Source organism: Rhipicephalus microplus, chromosome X (genome assembly GCF_043290135.1).
Source record: "Rhipicephalus microplus isolate Deutch F79 chromosome X, USDA_Rmic, whole genome shotgun sequence".
In the NCBI taxonomy this organism is placed as follows: Eukaryota; Metazoa; Arthropoda; class Arachnida; order Ixodida; family Ixodidae; genus Rhipicephalus; species Rhipicephalus microplus.
The window spans coordinates 257008955-257027796 of NC_134710.1; the positions used below are offsets into that span (position 1 = coordinate 257008955).

The 18842-nt window shown below is 44.8% G+C and overlaps 1 protein-coding gene across 2 annotated transcripts in view; it reads right to left on the minus strand.

Annotated features, from left to right (window-relative positions):
* mle (dosage compensation regulator mle) overlaps nucleotides 1-18842 on the minus strand; it is a 155662-nt gene that overhangs the window by 60206 nt on the left and 76614 nt on the right. For both annotated transcript variants that reach the window (XM_037414127.2, XM_037414128.2), the window contains 4 exons: nucleotides 17914-18066; nucleotides 16283-16443; nucleotides 16084-16195; nucleotides 3392-3644 (listed from right to left, as the gene is read on the minus strand). In XM_037414127.2, the coding sequence (XP_037270024.1) occupies nucleotides 3392-3644; nucleotides 16084-16195; nucleotides 16283-16443; nucleotides 17914-18066 (679 nt within the window). The remainder of the gene's footprint in view (nucleotides 1-3391; nucleotides 3645-16083; nucleotides 16196-16282; nucleotides 16444-17913; nucleotides 18067-18842) is intronic.

The window sequence follows — 18842 nt, forward strand, 5'->3', positions numbered from 1 at the left end:
TGAGAGAAATTTTCCAGCCATGCAATAGAAGATCAACTTTTTGCTTCACGGCTTTTGCTACACCGGCTGCTCTAGCTCTCAAACCACGTGATGGAAACAACCCTCCGCAAAAACAACATGGCGGCAAAAGCGTCTGCAGTGGATCGCGTCGGCGCTATCTCAAACTACTCGTGCAGCCCATCAAAGCTCACGGCCTTGACAAAAACGCATTCATCAAAGCGTGGCTTGAATTACGATTGTGGAGAACACCGGAAATAGAAGGTGCAGCAGCAGCGACTCTGCATGTCCTAACGTGTCTCGCTTTGGCACTGCCGGCTGTATCTATAGCTGCCACTACCGGTGTGTCCCTTCGTGTTATTTCTCTGCTTGCATATCTTCAGAAACAACATTTGTAAAGGTGTAAACTGTTTCTTTTCAGTGCTTTGCATGCATAACCAGAACTCAATACGAACTATAATGCTCGGGTAACGGGCAAAATGAAATGAATTTTCGAATGACCGCGGCGGTGGCAGTGCATGTCCGAGGGGCAGAACGAATGTGAATTTTTCCGGTGGGTACAGACGTGGTTTTCCAGCCGCTTTGTCATTTTCGCTTGAACTCTCCAGGACTGATTTTTTGTGTCGACTTTGTTGCGCGGTTTTCCAAATGATTAAAGTGGCAAGCGAGTGAATTTCGGATGAGTTTGGCCACTTTTGCTCCCTTAATTGTCACGTGCAAACATGCCATACCAGCAGCATGAGAGCAAATCCCGGCACTTTATTGAAAGATGGTGAAGGTAGGAAAGTTCACAAGAACATCATGAACCTTTTTTTTTTTTTCAGCAAAAAGTAGTTGCCAATAAAATTCTTGTTCATCTTCGTTATCAGCCTTGAAGGGGCCCTGAAACCCTTCTTCAAGTACCCATGAAATTAATTCACTGGAAGAGCTTATTGCCTTACAAATTCAATGCTGCAAAAATTTTACGAATCCGTCCAGTGCGAGTGGAGTTAAAAAATTTGTCGCATGCTGCAATTGCATTCTCTCTTCTCTTGTCCTGACAAAAGCGCTGGAAGCTAAGCAGGCAGGGCTGACAGGGGCGAAGAAAATATGTCACCCGCAAATCATGACCTTGAGCACTTTTTTTTTTCTTTCAAATTACCGGCTTTTTCAGTGTGATTGCATGCACGCATGGACATGTCGCGGCCTCCCGCGGCTATTTCTGTAATGACCTAGCGCACCTTGTTCAAATCAGCCAATGGCTGATAGATGGGCTTTCTACAAGTTATTTTGAGCGTCTTTCGTCATTTGTCGAAAAAACAGAAAGCAATTTTTAGTTGACTTTCATAACTTATAGTGAATTCCAGGCCGCGTGCTGCGCTATAATATTTGGGTCACATGTTGTCGGGAGCCTCTACTACAGAGCAGCATTTTCTGACCATGATCAAAAATTTTTGCAGGGCCCCTTTAACTTGTTTTTGATTATAACGGATTCAGGATGATACGAGTAGTATTTTGCGTGCTCTCTTCAAATTCGTATCATCGAGATTCTAATTGATTGATATGTGGGGTTTAAGGTCTCAAAACTACCATATGATTATGAGAGATGCCGTAGTGGAGGGCTCGAGAAATTTCAACCAGAAAGTGCAACCAGAAGCCCAGAAAGTGCAATTTTCCTAGCAAATATTGATCAATTTTAAGCCGCGCTACAACAATTTGTGATCCTTTTTCACGTGCAGGCGACAAAAAAAACGGGTGTTATTCCATCGCGCTGATTTAGTTATTTGCGCGGCATGTGCACATCTGTACGTTTGATGAGCAATCTGCAGGTCTTATCGCGCGGACATAATGTTTTCCAACAAAGTGATTGCCGAGGGCATCAAAATGAGAATGGGAAGTGACTCGGCGATCGCAGTGCAATGTTCGCATGTGGTTCGCATTTCCTTCCATGTTGTTAGCGCACAATGGCACCCAAGCCTGAAAAGCATGGCCTTCGAGATGTGCTACCTTGTCCCGTACTTTTAGTGTTTTCAATTTCATAACACATGTATCGGAGGCTACGCTTTTTTTTTTAATCTTTTCGCATCAAAGTTGCTAAAAGCAGTGGCTGCCAGCTACAAAGCCATAGTGACATCAATATTGCCAACATATTGACGGTGAGAACTCGGACGAACTCGGCGTTGCATCTTTTGCGCCTTGTGGTCTTGTGCACTTCTCACCTCGTTCCTGATAAACCCTTATTCGAGAGTTTAACTGAATGTTCAGCCGCACTTACAATAAGAATTATGACTGGCGCTTGGAGCGACGCAAGGTAAAACACTGTGTTGTAAACATTCCTTGCGAGCCAGGTGATGACTTCAGGTGCGTCATGACCGCTAACAATTGCGTACGGTGCCTCAGTGAATTCTGCGACTTATCAGCATTTCCGGCACCATCTCGGACAGTAGCGACTAATTCGGTACAGATGACGATGTCGCTGTTTGTGACTGCATCGATGCTGAGATTTTGGCTGCCGACACTGGTGCCGCAGAAGTGTAGCTGTGCAGTAATGAATGTACCAACGCCTTCGCTGCCACCGCTAACCAAGCTTTCGCCACGCTACAAAGCTTGCATCAGCGTTCTGCGTCAACCAACATTGTGGCGGAAGGAGCTAAGTTCGCTTATTTGAAAAGCTTCAATGATATAAAGGATGACTAGAACTTGACAGCGTGCAAGTTTACAGACTAAATGAAGTGCGGTAACTGCAGTTTGCACCTTGTTTTTGAGCTAATCGTTATCTTAGCTCTTGCAACGATTTCAGAGGCCTGAAATTCTTCAATTTAGGCCTTAAATATGCATATTTTGTATTTCAAATTCTCGATATATCGAACTATTTCGTGATCCCCTTTGAGTTCGATATATCCGGGATCGACTGTACCCCTGTTTATCTTTCAGCAAACGAAACTCCTCTCAAAGGAAACATTTTTCTGGTCCCTTCAAATTCCGTTTGAAAGGAGTCTACTGCAATTATTCTATTTTCGCCTAAGTACCAAAGTGTCATGCGGAAAAGCATACTAAGATTGGCAAGGAGCTTTCAGCTATAATGGGACACAGACCATTTTGTTCCTGGCACAAGTGTGCATGCGACATATATTTAAGGGTACCAGTATGATGGACAATGATCTTTCATCACTGTCTATGACATTTCAGCAGCCTTAAGAAACAATAAATAAAAAAAGCATGCAAGTTTTGCTTTGGTGCAATTTTTCCTTGATGTGCAACTGTATATGGACATCTTAGGGTTTATATATGAGCAATGCAAGTGGCACTGTAAATAAACAGATCAAGAAGAAAATTTATGCACTTCAGTGCATACTACGGAGCATATGTCAACGCTGCGGAGATAAAAGATCTGATCATCCACAGAGACACCCACCTTAGCATCATAAGTGATGTGCAGTGTGGGCATAGAGATAGAAAACTGTTCACAGAAGCTGGCTTCAGCATATTCCCCTTGCATGTGAGCCTGCTCCCACTGATTGAACACGTTAAGAAGTGTCAGGTGGTCACTCCAGCGTCCAGCAAAGAAGCGCCGCTGCACGTATGCCAGCCGCTTGGGGAAGGGTGTGTCGAATGGTTCTGGGAATGTGCTGCTGTTGGCTGATATCGTACACAGTGCATCACCAACTCTGGAAAAAAGTACCAAAACTGTCATGAGACATAAAAACAACTAAGTTACATTTGCTAGGCAGCTAGAGAATATACAAAGAGGGCAAGCAGTGGTTTGTGTTGTAGTCTGGGCGTAATTTGAGGACCTGAACTCCTACACCCCTCCTTGAATATTTAAATTTTGTTGTGTATATTATATGTGCACACATACCCAACACATGCAAAGAACTACACATGTAAAACAAACAAAAAACATGTCAGGTCAAAATGGCTTGAAAGCCCCTGAATAATGGCACCTCAGTTCAATGCTGAATTTTTGTTTTGCGACACTGCGGGCATATATATGCAGGGTGTCCCACATAACTTGAGCCAAGAATTTGAAAATGAAAGACACTTCAGTAGCGCATTGAACCAAACGTGTACTACTTGCACTAGCCTGTAGGTACTCGGGCTATTTTTTATTTCTCCCCATACTATTTAATTAATTTTTATTACCTATCTGTTAAATTGCGGGCTAGAAATTGAAAATGTGAACACTGAGATATAGGGCACTTTCAGAAACCACCAACGAAATTGTTTCCCGTACGATACGTCTAGCACTGCTATTTTTTCGCGCTGTAAAGAAAGCCTGCAGCAGCAGTATAGCAGTGCCCTCTCGGTCCGTCACACGGCTCCTTTTCATGCTTCAGTGGCTTCTGTTACAACGTGGAAAAAAAAACAGCGTGAGACCTATCATACAGGAAACAATTCAGTCGGTGGTTTCTGAAAATTCTATACATCTCAGTGTTCACATTTTGCGTTGCCAGCCCATAATTTTAAAATTAGGTAATTAAGAAGTATTAATTAGTATGGGGAGAAATAAAAAATAGCCTGAGTACCTACAGACTAGTGCGAGTAGTATGCATTTGGTTCAATTCGCCTCCCGAGTGCCTTTCACTTTCTAATTCTTGGCTCAAGTTATGTGGGAAACCTTTTATATATTCAAGGAATCTAGCGAGACCCTGTGTGGCACTACGAATTTCAGTTACTCCTAAAAAGTAGTTCAACAGCAGTCTTGTAAGCAGTTTGGCGGTGAGCAGTTTGAATAAAATTGGTGAGCTGCTTAAAGCTTGTTGAAGCAATGCACTTGCCAAAATAACTTTTGTTCGCAGTAAAAACACCAATTAGTTCCTATTGCTTTTGCAGAAAATATGCCCCATTTTACAGAAAGCCCAGAATTGTTCATCTCCGGTGCAAAATCGGGGAGGTTGAGCTATGGTATACCCAAAGCAGTAATGATATTCTTTTTTCTCATCAACCGAGATTGCATGACATGAGCCTTGCCATCAATGCCCAATTCATAAACAACTGTGATCCCTCAAGTCATAAGCAAGAGCTCCCTGCTTTTAGTATTACCACCTCCATGAATCGTCAACTAACACATGCTAATAATGAATTCCAAATCATGTGCTGGCGTATGGCATGGGTCATGCGAAGTGAGGAACTACGTTTGTTGCAGTGTGTGCATTGCAACACGCTAGTGCACAAGCACTCCCACATTTCAGAGGCAAGCGTACAAGTTCACCCTGCCCCATAGCCACTGTCTAGAAACACACTGCATTCCTATGATAGCTGCTCTGCCACGCAGTGCATATGAAAAATTTGCTGCAAAAACCATGTGCAACTCGATAATTTGAACGCTAGTACAAGTGGAAGCTTTTATTGCCTCGACCTCTCTTTGAGGCAGCAGAGAAAATTATGCAGTTAAACCTGCTCATAATGAACATAACGAGGGCTCTAAAACGAATTCCTTTATATAACAAAGTTTTTCTATTCATCACCATTACTCCACAAAGCACATGTATTTGCAACTGCTATGTAACAAAGTAACAGCGGGAGACATCCTTGATATAAGAAATTTTCACCATGGACAATCTAAAAATTTTACCCCGGATTTTGTCATTTGGGCACGAGCATGCATTTTCGGCGGTTGCCCTGCCCAAACAAAGCGGCAGCAGCGCGCACGACGCACACATGGCCACGGCGACTTCCAGGCGAGAGCGAGGGCTCATTTATTTCACATGAGTATGTGCGAGGCGAATAGGCGGGCTTGCGTCGCCCGTGCTGGCGTTGCGGCCTTAGGTGCATGTGCGGATGTGCCCCACCCCCTCCCTCCCTGCGAACCGAACACAAAATAAGAAAACTACATTTGCGTTGGTGGTGCACGATTTTACTGAGCATCACATGTGTAGTGCCGCGCTGCATATGGAGGACACTTAACCAAATAGGTTTCAGCGGCATCCGTGAGGTTTGCTATTTGTTTTCAACGCCGTGCACGAACGCATGGTGCAGCCCCTGAAGAAGTTCAGCATTGCTTTTTTTTTTAATGCGGACAACTGTTTCGTCACTACCGAGGGGATGTCCGATAAGGCGCCGATCGAAACTCTCCAAGACCACGGTAACAATGGGGGATCTCCGGAGATCACCTCATTGCGCGCTTCCGTCTTGCACTGCGCCGCGAGTTCGCGGGACTGCAGCCTTCGCGATTAGCCGATTAGCTCTGGCTAACATGACGGTGCGTTAAATGCAACACGATGAATGCGAAAGCAACAAATTGTAATATTATACGAAGTAAGGCTGGCAGCCAGCTATTCTAGATCCTATATTCCAGAACTCCTACAAAACGCTGGTGTAAGCAAGCAAATACAGCCGATCGAGGGGGAAGTGCTCTTTTCACACAGTCTCTTCACGTTAAAAGTGCAGTGGTGCTTGCAGAGATACCACACGCGCTAGCGACCGCACCGTTAATTAAATTCAAGGTTCACCACTGCTACTCGATCTACCCCCCTCTCCCTGTTCTATAGCATTTTTTTCATGCTCGTTCAAGACTGATTTCCTTTCTGTTTGAGCATTTGACAGCAGTTCTAACACGCCGGGGGATGTTATCGTATGTGCCCTCCAGGCTACAGAGATGAGCCAGTTCATTTAATCTCTGCTTCAGCAGCGCTAGCGTGTTTTTACCTACTCGAAAAGTTACGATGGGTGGGGGCATTTTATCAATTTGGACTTTTTACGGAACAAGGTGGCGATGGTGAAAACCCGCTGAGGGTGTCCATATATTTGCTATCTCAATAATAACGGAGTTTTTTGCCACTAAATAAGTGTTTTTGCATAGCTCTGCCTTCAGTTATCCTTTTGTTTATTTTGTGAGTCTTTTTTTCAAAGTTTTGTACTGAACCCGCATATAATGAAATCCTCTCTATAACGAGTTTTTTCAGGAATTTTTCATTTTCATTATATCCAGGTTTAATTATATTAAAATTTCGGAATAACAAACATGCTTCAACACTTGAAAGTTGAAAATGCATGATATTCTACAAAAATAAAATAGTAAAATAAATTTTTTGTTATCAACAATTTTGTCACAATGAGGCATGCCATATCAGAGTTTAACAGTATTAAGAATACCAAAAAAAAACTATGTAGGATCCCTTGCCTTATTGAGGAAAAGCAGCAAACAAAGTTTGGCATGGGTAGAGCATAAAGTTGGGCATGTTGGTAAGACATAGTTGATCGACGTAGCGCGTTTAGAAACATAGGACAAGGGAAGGGACTCCCTTCTGTCCCTTCCCTTGTCCTATATTTCTAAACGCGCTACGTCGATCAACTTTGGCATGGGGGTGCCTGATCTGCTGCTTTTATTTACTTCTTTCTTTTGCACACCACAATGCTCCCTCCTCACATAACCATTCAGTTTTATTATAAGTTACGGCCATCCATAAAACATTTTCAGGCTGACTTGGCATGGAGTCTTTCATGTTCTCTTCAGCATTTGTCACAGCCCAATGAAAAGACCACAGAAGTTTTCATGAAAATGTGGGTTATGAATTCAATTTTTCCTCAACCGGACTTTCCCGGAAATGTTCAATTCCCAACACCAATATTACGCGTTGTCCTGCAAATCACTTTGAGTCACCCAACCTATATTTCAATGAAGTGATCACCGCAAGCGAGTACTGCTTCCCAGTTCTTTTTTGCCTTGTTGGCAGAACACATTTGTATTTCAATTTGCCTCATTATTTCTTTGGTGAGGCCAGCTGTGTGTGAGGAGGGTTTTTTGGAACAGAACCATCACCAATTTCCGAGGTCAGTAAATGCAAGCTTCCCTTGAAAAACTACAAAATACAGAAAAAGTATCAAGAAGAACGAGGGTCTGGAAATGATGAAAAATTACTAAAAATGCTGATCTTCGGAAATCGCAGTTAGAGGAATTTCTGGTCCAAATTATGCTCGGGGAAAATATAATGTGATCGCAAAAACTTTAGCCTGTAGGGCTGTGAAAAATAATGATACAGTCAAACTCCGCTTCAACGTGCACTGCTACAACAAAGTTTCCGCTTCAACGAACGTTTTTCGATTCTTCGCCTGCATCCCATAGGCTCTAAATGCATTAAAACTTCCTCCATAATGAACCACTTTTTTATTGTTCTCCCAGTTCAACGAAATTTTCCTGGAACACAAGTTACTTGACCAGCCACAAATTGAACACCACTAATAAATTCAAGTGACAACACTGTATTTTTAAAAACAGCATGAAAAAAAGTATACACTACAGCAGCTGTCCTTGCAATTTTTTTTTCGCGCTGTCTCCAACAGGGAATTCTTATCAGCTGGCCCACATTCAGAGGGTACATTAAGCATTTTCTTGGTTATGTGACAGCTAAAATGATCGCAAACATACAGAGTTGATGTAAGTCCCCGTAACCAGCCAAATGCTGCAAAACCATGATACCGTGAGAGGACGCCATCATTTGTGGTTGATGACGATGCTCCCCAGCATTCCGCTAAGCATAGGGTTATGCCGTGAAAGCCTGCAAGCTTGGCCAGCCGAAACCGAGTCGAATCCACACATTAGATATTGGCCGCTGGCTCGTCTTTTTTTTTTTCCCCCACCTGTTCTGTGGCGTTCGCAGTGTTAGTCCTGGTTAGTTCCCGCCTCGTGTCTTGTTTTGTTAGCTCAGCAGATCAGTAGTTTAGCACCATAATAGCTCCGACCTGCGTTTTTTTTTTTTTTTTTTTTCCTCGACCTATGACAGCGAGGGCTTATGGCAGCACCACAAACGGAAGTTTCTTTCACTAGAGCAGAAGGCGGAAATATTTAATTGCCGTGGCAGCAGCAGTCCAGCCAGCTCATGAAGAACTTAAAAAGGAAGTGTATGCCTAGCTTCGCAAAACGATGGCTAAGAAGATGCTGATAAGCGGTAGCGTAATTCAGCAGAAGGCACTGAACTACGCCTGCATTTTAAGCATCAACGAAAACTTCAAGGTAAGTGCCGAATGGCTCAACTGATGTAAGGAGTGCCATGAGATCGTCGGGAAGGTGCTGGTGCAGAGCCCACTTCTGCAGACTGCGACGGTACATCATCGTGGATCGCGCCGAACACTGCTGACATCGTGAAGAAGTACGTCGCGTCCGATGTGTGCGATCCGGACAAGACCGGCTCTTCTGTGAAATGCTACCAGCAAAAACACTTGACTTAAAGGCAAACAGTGCCACGGAGGCAAGCAGAGCAAAAAGCTAGTCACTGTGTTGCTATATGCAAATATGGACGGGTTCGACAAACGACTCCATCTCATTTTCAGCAAGAGCGTCAAACCGCAGTGCTTCTAGGGCCCGAAAAACCTTTCAGTGAAGTATGTTTTCAACAGCTATTCATGGATGACAAGAGCCATTCTGTGCAAATGTTGGCCGCCATATGGATGTCAACCCGGCGTGGCACTATTAAGGGGTGGTGCCACCAAATTTCGAGGCTATCCCAAGCCTGTTGTGGGTTTCCTCTGTATGCAAGGACTCTCCACACAAAGGGTCGGACACAACAAATGCATAGAATATATTTTAATTCACTTCTAGAAGTGCAGCTCAATGCTCACTCGCGATCTAGGCCCATTGCTTGCGCAGCAACGCTGAAGTTTCAGAATAGAAGAAGCAACGGCAGTTGTCGTGACGTCACACTGAATTCATGGTGACGTGAGTGACCTCCGCCATCTCCGAAACTAACCTGCTGTTATGAGTGTGCTGGCGTCCCTTGCAGAGACACTGTGTGCGTCCTTGAAGAACACTGGGTGCTTTCGAAGAGACACTCGATGTATCGTTCACGGACAACTGAGGCATCCGTCAGAGAGGCGCGCATCCAACAGCGGGGCTGTCCCCTCCTCCTTCAGCGTCTCGGCGCCTATGAAAGGCCAGCGCATCTCGCTTCGGCCGTCTTCCTCATCCAAGTTGTGTACATAAGTCTTCCTCATCCAAGTTGTGTACATAAGTTGTAAATAAGGCTGTCAGCGCATTTGTTTTGCTGGTGCATGTGTGGCACGTGTGTGTGGGAGCAGACTCAGCACGATGTACGTCACAGCTTTGTGTGGTCATGTGACCAAGCCACCTATGCATCAACGTCACTGTCCAACTGGGCGCCGCGAAACCGAAACCAAAATTGGTCCACATAAGTAGAGCAATATTAAATTATTTAGCGAAAATACACATATCTTGGTGCGTGTACCATGCTTCCTGGAGCTGAAGGAAACGCTTGTAGCAAAGAACACGCATACCACGAATTTTGTGGCACCACCCCTTTAACAACTGTTCTGCGCACGCAGGGTTTCGGCACAAAGAGATGAACTTTGCCAGCACAAGTGACGACGTACAAGCTGCCGACGACGTTAGGCCAGGGCAAGACATGGAAACAGCTGCAGCATGGGCAGCTCTCGAGGATGCCTGCATTGTACCAGAGAGTGTTGCCCCGAGCGATTATGTTGATGCCGACACGGACGTGATCGTGTACGAGGAACTGAGTGATGCCAAAATCTTCAGGAGTGGTTGCGCGGCTACTGCCACCACCAATTCATTGGACAACAATGAAGCCGTGCACGGTGTTCCGGCAGTCCCAACATCAGTGATTGCGTCGCAGGTCATGGACTCCTTGGGCATCCTGCATTGTTTGCTTAGCGCCCATGATGACGATGTCACCATGCAGCTTCTCACAGAATGTGAAAAGCGCATTTTGCTGCTGCTCGTGCAAAAGCGCACGCAGTCGAAAAGTGATTTTTCTAATTTATGGAAATAAACTACTCCCTTAATTACCATGCATATCTTTTCCTCTTTATTTACCGCTTTTTACAATATAATGAAATTCCCACTACGATGACATTTTTCACGGTCTCCATGAATTTAGTTGTAGCAAAGTTTGACAGTACCAAGTTTGTTAAGGGGGGGCGCGGCAAGTAAAGTGCCGATTTTGGTCAAAATGTGCGATTTTCTGATTTATTTTTTTTCGTAATCTTCAGACCTTCAACTTCCTTGTTCTAAAATATTACAGCGAAACGTGCGCTACAAATCCCGCAAATAGTGTTTTTGCCGAGGCTAGTCGCCGAAAAGTGCGAAAAAAAAGCCCCTGAAACGGTGTTGTTCACGCCGCACAAACGCGCCAAGTTGTTGTCCGTGGGCCGCCATTTTGGTAGCTTTGGAAAGAGGAGAAAGCCGGCTTCCCGATGGTCGCGGTCTCGTATTTCGCCGAGTGAAAATAAAAGCGCGAGGAGCAAGTAAAAAAACGAAAACGAAGAACGGCAATTGGCTGCGCGGGTCACGTGGTAGCAGGCGCGACCTCTTACTGGTCAAAGCTGCGCCGCGCACCTTGGCAACCTTGGAAGCGCGAGCGCATCTGCGGCCGCCGTGTCGAGAATCATCCGGCGTGCGCTTCGTTTTTTGCCAGTTTGCTGTTTTTGTGATAGTTCGCGTGCTTTTTTTACCAAGCTTTGTTTACATCGGTGGTCTCTTCTGAGTGCTTGCTCATACTGCGGTGCTATGTTGCCGCAAAAAAAGTTCCGGAGCGTACACAAGTACGGCAAGCGTCGGAAAGCTTGGAACAAAGGGCAGACGACTGCAGCTGCCGTCCCAGTCGCAGTTCTGGACGGAGCATGCTTTTCAAGCGTCACGGAGCCTCTACTCAGACCCTTCGCTGATTGTTGTGAGGCCGAGAGTGTGGAAGGTGCCACATCGTCGTATGTCAGACCGCCGGATGCCGTCGACCGTGATGGACGCTCTCGCGAACCCGATTGCGGTGGCACCGCGTCGGCAGCCGTTGCAACTCCGGGCGTGCGCGCGTCGAACATTCTATCGCGAGTTTCGGCCCAGATTCCGAGCAGTGAAGAAATCGCGCAGCGGGCGCAGACAAGGCGGGATGTTTTGGATGCCGTAGCATCGAAGTCCGCTTCAAAGCGGAAGCTCGAGCTTCTGAACGAAGGCTGCGACGAAAATGACGGCGGTAAGGACTCCACATTTTTCATTGTAAATAAGAAGATGCTGAACGGTCTGCTTTCGTCAGTAAAGTGCAACAAGTGCGACGAAGGGTCGATACGCCTCGAGACTACGCACTGCCTTGGACTCGCGGCGAGGATGGAACTTTTTTGTGACAATTGTGGCATAGTGAACAGTGCGTGGTCGTCCCCGAGGTGCTCCGGGCAACAAAAAACGAACCCCTTTGAGGTAAACGTGCGTGCTTTGAGGGCTGTGCAGTCAGTTGGCAGAAAACAATCTGCCATAAATGACATTTTTTCTGCGATGGACATTTCGCATCGAGCACTGCACCACAAGTCCTACCAGAGACTGCAAAGGAAGTACAGCCACCCTGCCACCACATCAGCTGCCACCCGCATTGAAGCAGAAAGTGCACAGAAGGTGCATGACATTTACAAGGACCTAGGAGGAGTGCCAGGCAACATTGACGTCATTTACGACGGCACGTGGATGACGAGGGGGCACAGAAGTCATATTGGCGTGGGCTGTGTAATCGAGCTGTACACAGGCTTGGTCTTGGACCACTGTGTCCTGTCCAACTACTGCCAAGGCTGTGCGGTTGGCCCCAAGCCTGGTGACGACAACTATGAGGAGTGGCTTGAGAAACACAAGCCACAGTACCAAAAGAACACCGATGCTAATGCAGGCCAAATGGAAGTAGAAGCAGCTAGGATCATGTTTGAAAGATCGTTTATCAAGTACAAGCTTGGATACATCAATGTGCTCTGCGACGGTGACAGCCGTACGTACCTTGCCCTCACGCAAGACAAGGTGTATGGCTACATGGTGATTAAGAAACAGGAGTGTGTGAACCATGTGAAAAAAAGAATGGGCACTTCCTTGCGCAACCTTCTTGATGAGCACAAATCCAAAGGCCGAGGACTGAGCATGGGTGGCAAAGGCCGGCTGACGCAGGGCCTGATAAAGAAGTTGACGAATTATTATGGCTGGGCCATTAAGAGCCACCCCAACGATGTTCCTGGCATGGAGAGGGCCATCATGGCCACTTATTACCATGTAACATCCACAGACCAGGATCCACACCACGACCTGTGCCCAAGAGGGACTGACTCCTGGTGCCCGCACAATCAGGCATTGGCCAAGGGAGAGCCGCTGCCGCCTCACAAACATAAACTGCCCCCTCACGTGCGAGTGGCACTGCTGCCAATCTACAAGCGCCTCTCGAACAAAGAGCTCCTTGAAAGGTGTGCGCAGGGAAAAACCCAGAACGCTGTGGAGAGTATGAACAGCCTCATTTGGTCACTCCAGTCCAAGAGCCAGTTCGCCTCCCTTCGAAGTGTGGAAAGTGCAGTTGCAGATGCAGTCTGCCGTTTCAATGGTGGCTGCAAGAGTGCGCTGCAAGAGATCACTGCTCAACTGGGCTTCAATCCAGGAGACTGCTCTTTGCGGCGAGCAGCCGAAAAGGATGCCAAAAGGGTAAAGAGGGCTCAAAAGGCGCATTGTTCCACGACAAAGAAGCGCAAAACTGGGTTGCGCTCTACAGAGGCCAAGGCCACAGCATCTCAAGATTACTGCCCAGGAGGATTCTGAGTGTTTTAGGCATTTTGTGAACTTCCAAACAAGAGTGAACTTTCAAAGTCAGTTTTCTCAACTCTTGATTTTCGCCTATGTGCCTTCGCTAGAACATCTGTCATTTTCTAACAAAGACTGATAGAGTCGTTCCGTTTTTTGCACTAGGCTCAGGAAGCCTTTAGCAGTGCAATAAAGCTTTATCTCTCTTCTTGCTCATCATTTAAAATTTTTAGAACACATTTTATAATTACTGCGAGGTGTGCGCAAAACAACATCCATGTTGTGGAAATTTTATTTATGGTTACAAGAACTAGAAAAATCAACTAATAGCTTCTTTGCACAAGTTGATGCTTTGGGAACATAATAATATAAAAAAATAATTTCATTTAGCAATAATTATCTCTTTAAGTGTGAAGAGCATTAATTAGTATAATTATGCTTGTAACTCAAAAAGTACAAGAGGTATTTGAAAACGGTTTTCATATTTGGAATCCTCACAATCATCCACATACACACACCAAATTTCATCACAAACAGTACATTAATAAAAAAATTAGTTTTACTTGCCACGTCCCCCCTTAAACTGCATTCACAGAAACTTGATTTCATATGTGAGGTGTAACGTCCCAAAACGACCGTATCATTACGAGATGCCATAGTGGAGGGCTCTGAAAATTTCGACCACCTGGGGTTCTTTAAAGGGCCACTCACCAGGTTTGACAATTTTGAGCTGACAAGCGCAATGCGTAGACGAGACGTACATGATCACGTATGGCGAAATTTGCAACGCTACCCGCCGCGGAAATGGGTAAAATTAAAGATGAAAGCTGATCTCTCTCCCCTCTGCCGGTGCTCGCGTAGAGAATGAGGGCATGACGTAGGCGTAGGAATGGCACCACGTACACGGCAATGCAGTGACGTTGGTCCTCTACGTAGACGACTCTGCTATGACGTTGTCAACAGTATACCACGTGACATGGCAAAATTATTTAACACAACATGCGTAGTTTATGTATTTGTTGCTTTAAGAGATGAGTAAAACTTGAAATAAATAATGAGACGCAATAAAAAATTCTGCACGTGTTTCTTACACTTTTTTCCTGTGAAATGCTACGAGATGCGGGGTTAATGTGCCAGCGTTTCACATGCGTTCGGGTTCCCACGGTCAGCGCATTGAGCAGACGACCGCCGTGGAACGCTTCTACGCGTTCGCGCACTCATTGTGCTCATTTACTCGACGGCGTCTAAGCCAGCGTTTCCTAACAATCTCGCAGAAACAGGCAGAAGACCACAAAATAACGCTGGTCAACAAAGCAACGCCGCTTGCGTGCATGGGGGCTGGGCTTGGTCGGGCACGTCATGCGCACGTCACCTTTTTGTCTTATGCCTTAGAGTGTGGGAAAGAGATTTGGCTTGCGAAGGCTACGCGGAGGAGCGGCAAGGGTTTAGAGATCGCCTCCTCTCAACCTCGTTTCGCGCCCCTTCAAAAAACCTGTTTTCTCTGCTCGTAATGAACCGATTCGAAAAATTTTTGTGGCAAAACGTTCCTCATCGGACACCCAACAAGTTCCACTGTCTAACTAAAATTCGGTATGGAGCCTGGTGAGTGGCCCTTTAACGTGCACCCAAATCTGAGCACGTGGGCCTACAGCCTTTTCGCCTCCATCAAAAATGCAGCCACCGCAGCCTGGATTCGATCCCGTGAACTGCGGGTCAGCAGCGGAGTACCTTAGCCACTAGACCACTGCGGCGGTGCTGTTCACAGAAACTTCCTCGAAACTTCCTCGAAGCCACGAGAAAATTGAGCTTCAGAAAATGCAAATCCCTAGCTTTCCCTTGACACAGTGCCACTATATTGGCTTCATCATAAAGAGGACAGATTGTAGCTCAAGATGGCCACAAAACTGCATTTCTCAAATGAAAAATAAAGCCAGATGCTGTCTGTCATCCCTGTGCCATTTCGGAACAAATGAAAATATAGCTATTCCTTCTCCTGCATTTAGATCCTGAGACATTAGTCAGTGACGTCAAATCTGTCCATATTTGTGTGAACATCACACAGATTTCATATTTGGCTTTTTGCAAAAGTTGTTATTAAGACAATACACCCAGGACATTTCAAGAACTTTTTGTATCCTCACATGAATATTAAAAAACAAACCAATAGCATAACAGCACAGAATGAGCCCTTGTGAATATCCTTATGCAAAAATTTTTATGCACTTATGTCTGATTAATAAATTTTGGAATGACACTGAGTGTCTTATCAAGTGTTGAAACTCAAAAACTACCTTTGATAGCTCAAGACCGATTTCAGTTATAACATCAGCACAAAATAATATTTGCATGCCGAATTTCATCACTTTATGTCCATAAATAACACAGTTTTCATTGCCACGTCCCCCTTTAACTGTTTCACAAGTTATATGGTATTTCACAAGCTTCTCTTCAATGCCTCAAAAAGACATGCAACAGCAAATGTCATGCAGGCTGTAGCCAGTGTTTTTCAATGAGCAGAGCAACAGTACACATAAAACTTTTACTTTCCACCAAAACACTCAGTGCAAAGAAAAAGTAAAGGCAACCTAGTATCAACATACCCAAAAATGAGTCCAAGAATCAGCATCTTGCCAAGCCGAGGTTCAATGGGAAGGCGCGCTAGGATCTTTCCCAACGCTGTAAGTTCGCCCGTAACTGTCAGAGCTCCCATCTCTGGAATAGAAAGCAGGTGCTACAGACCAATACATTCCTTTGTACTAGGAGAAATGGGGAGACAAATAACATATTAGCAATACCGACCTCGCAGTAGAACTTCAGATTCAATGACAGCATCCATAGGTGGAGGCTCCAGTGCCTTCGAGAGAAATTTTGTAATATCCCCAAGGCGAAGAAGCTTGATTGCAAGTGCCAGCTCATGAAGAGGGGTACGGAATATCTCAGGAGTGGTGTAATTGTCCAGCCTAAAGAATAATAGGAAAAATAAGGACCTCAAATTTCCATCCCATAACCTCTATTATACAAAGGTAAAAGCAGTGCAACTGTAATGCACAAACACTGCCACAAAACACATCCCGTAAGAGAATGCCTAGAATCAAATGCACTCAAGCTGTGGCATACTTCCTAATACTTTGTCGTGTCTACATATTAACGTTGTCCCCTAAAATAGACTAAAGAGAGCATGCATCTTCTATTTCCTTTTAGTCTTTCTTTACTCGATGCTTCACTGATTGTACTTGTTCTTCCGTTGTAGTTCTTGCCCCCTCTTTTTTTTTTCCGATGCTTCACCGACCCTGACATTTTAACAGATAATGTGAGCTTCCCTCTTCGTACACTTCACATATATTTCGGCAGCACACGACACAAGCAACAGCAGCACAATTAATCGAAAGCAGCATCCAGCCCCGTGGCACCCAAACAAGCGCCTGCGTCCGTTGCCACACCCACATGCTATTAGTCCCCATTGCCACCAACAGAGGTGCCACCGGTCCTAACTCACCCCGCACCCGGTACCTATTAATCTGGCCCCCCATGTACATAAAGTAAAATTTGTCGCTGGGCACATCAATTAATGACTTAAAGAACTACTGACCAAGAGTTTTCACATCTTGTTTTTTTTTTTTGTTGCAGTAAGTAGCTAACGACTCACTTTATCACAGCTGGTAACCTCAATGGCTCAAGCGAGAAATGGTTAAATGAGCACTGACATCACATTCACATGTCAAGATTTTTGCATCCACGAGTAGCTATAGACACCCTATATTAGTCATTGGTGTGATGAATGAATTATCTGTTTAATAGATTTCAGGCAATTCATGAAGTCGCGAATCAATTTCGCTTCAACCCTTTGCAACACAGCGATTAAAAAATGAACGGCCTTCCAAACAGCAATGAGGAAGTGCTCAGGGATGCAAGTTTGGACCATACTCGCTGGTGGGCCTACATAAGCTGTATTAGTGAATTTTAGTGTGCATAGCACTCCACTATATGTAAAGGGGTCAACCGAATACCGGTATAGCGATTGCACACCAGCATACAAATAGAATGCGCTCAGTTTTTATAAAAACAATTCCGTGCTTGCAGGGTTTTACTCTGTGCCTCAGATGGCCTCACATATCCGGCTTGGCATGGTTACGGCTGCAGTAACCTTGCATTTCTACTGCAACTAAAATTCACTATTAGCACTACCAACGTGTTACTTGTTAGCAATTGTATTTATATGCTACCCCACTTTGACGCCTTATGGTTGCTTTGGCGTGTACTGTACATGTAATGAAACTACTTATTTCATGCTTTCATCAACAGAACTGCAGCTCACAAAAAAAACCATCCCTAGGCAAAACCTATAACAAGGAAAGACCATACAACAACCAACAGTTCAGCCTTTGGCTAAAAGACATGCAGCGTAAAGAGACATACAGTAATAAACATACTTTTCATAGCGTGCCTTGCTACAGAGATGGAAGCAGTAACCTGGTCGAACACGTCCAGCTCGACCCCGACGTTGCTCAAGGTTCGTCTTTGAAGCGAACACTGTGGCATAGTTGGTCATGTTGTTATGAGATGTAAACAGCTTCATTTTTGCCCTGTGCAATAAAAAATGCAAAGTAATTCATAATTTACATTTTGAAGAGTGCACTTGTCAAAACATTTTCAGCGACATTTCTTGATCTACTGCGAGGTAACTGAATCAGGAGTACATAATAAAAATGAGATAAAATCTACAAACAAGTTCAAGATTAAAGCAAACATAGGACTGTAAAAAAATAAGAAAATATGTACAAAACACCACTTCTAGCTCTCTTCTAAGCTTATTTTATAATTACATGTTTGAACTGTTCATACACCTAGTGACCAGGAAGTGCAATAGAATCTAAATTTGAAATCATGATTTGAACTAATATACGACTCAAACTGCACGGCCGATCCAAGCAAAGTTGCATGTATCTGAATAGGAAAAAACTCCCTATAATTCAAACTGCATCGACAATGTCTCTCGCATCAAGCATAAACACGTTTCCTAAACGTAGACCATGCAAATGTGCAATACTAAAACTGCAGGATGACAGTGCACAAATTTTGGCTCGCCAAAGCTATTATATCGTCTCAGATTACCTGCAACGGCACCAACTGCTAATATGCAACGGCACCAGCTGCTACTACAGCCACTTTCAGGATTACAGATGCACAGCCAATACGATTACCACTCTTCTAAAAGCCCCTTCTTCACCTCCTCCTATCTGTTGCTCAACTGTGTTCACACCTTTTGAGGTCTTTGTGCCTTCTCAGCCTCCTTGGCCCTCTTTGCTAAAAGACACACTTGTTTATGACTAAGGAAGCTCCAGGGCAGTCATCATGAAAG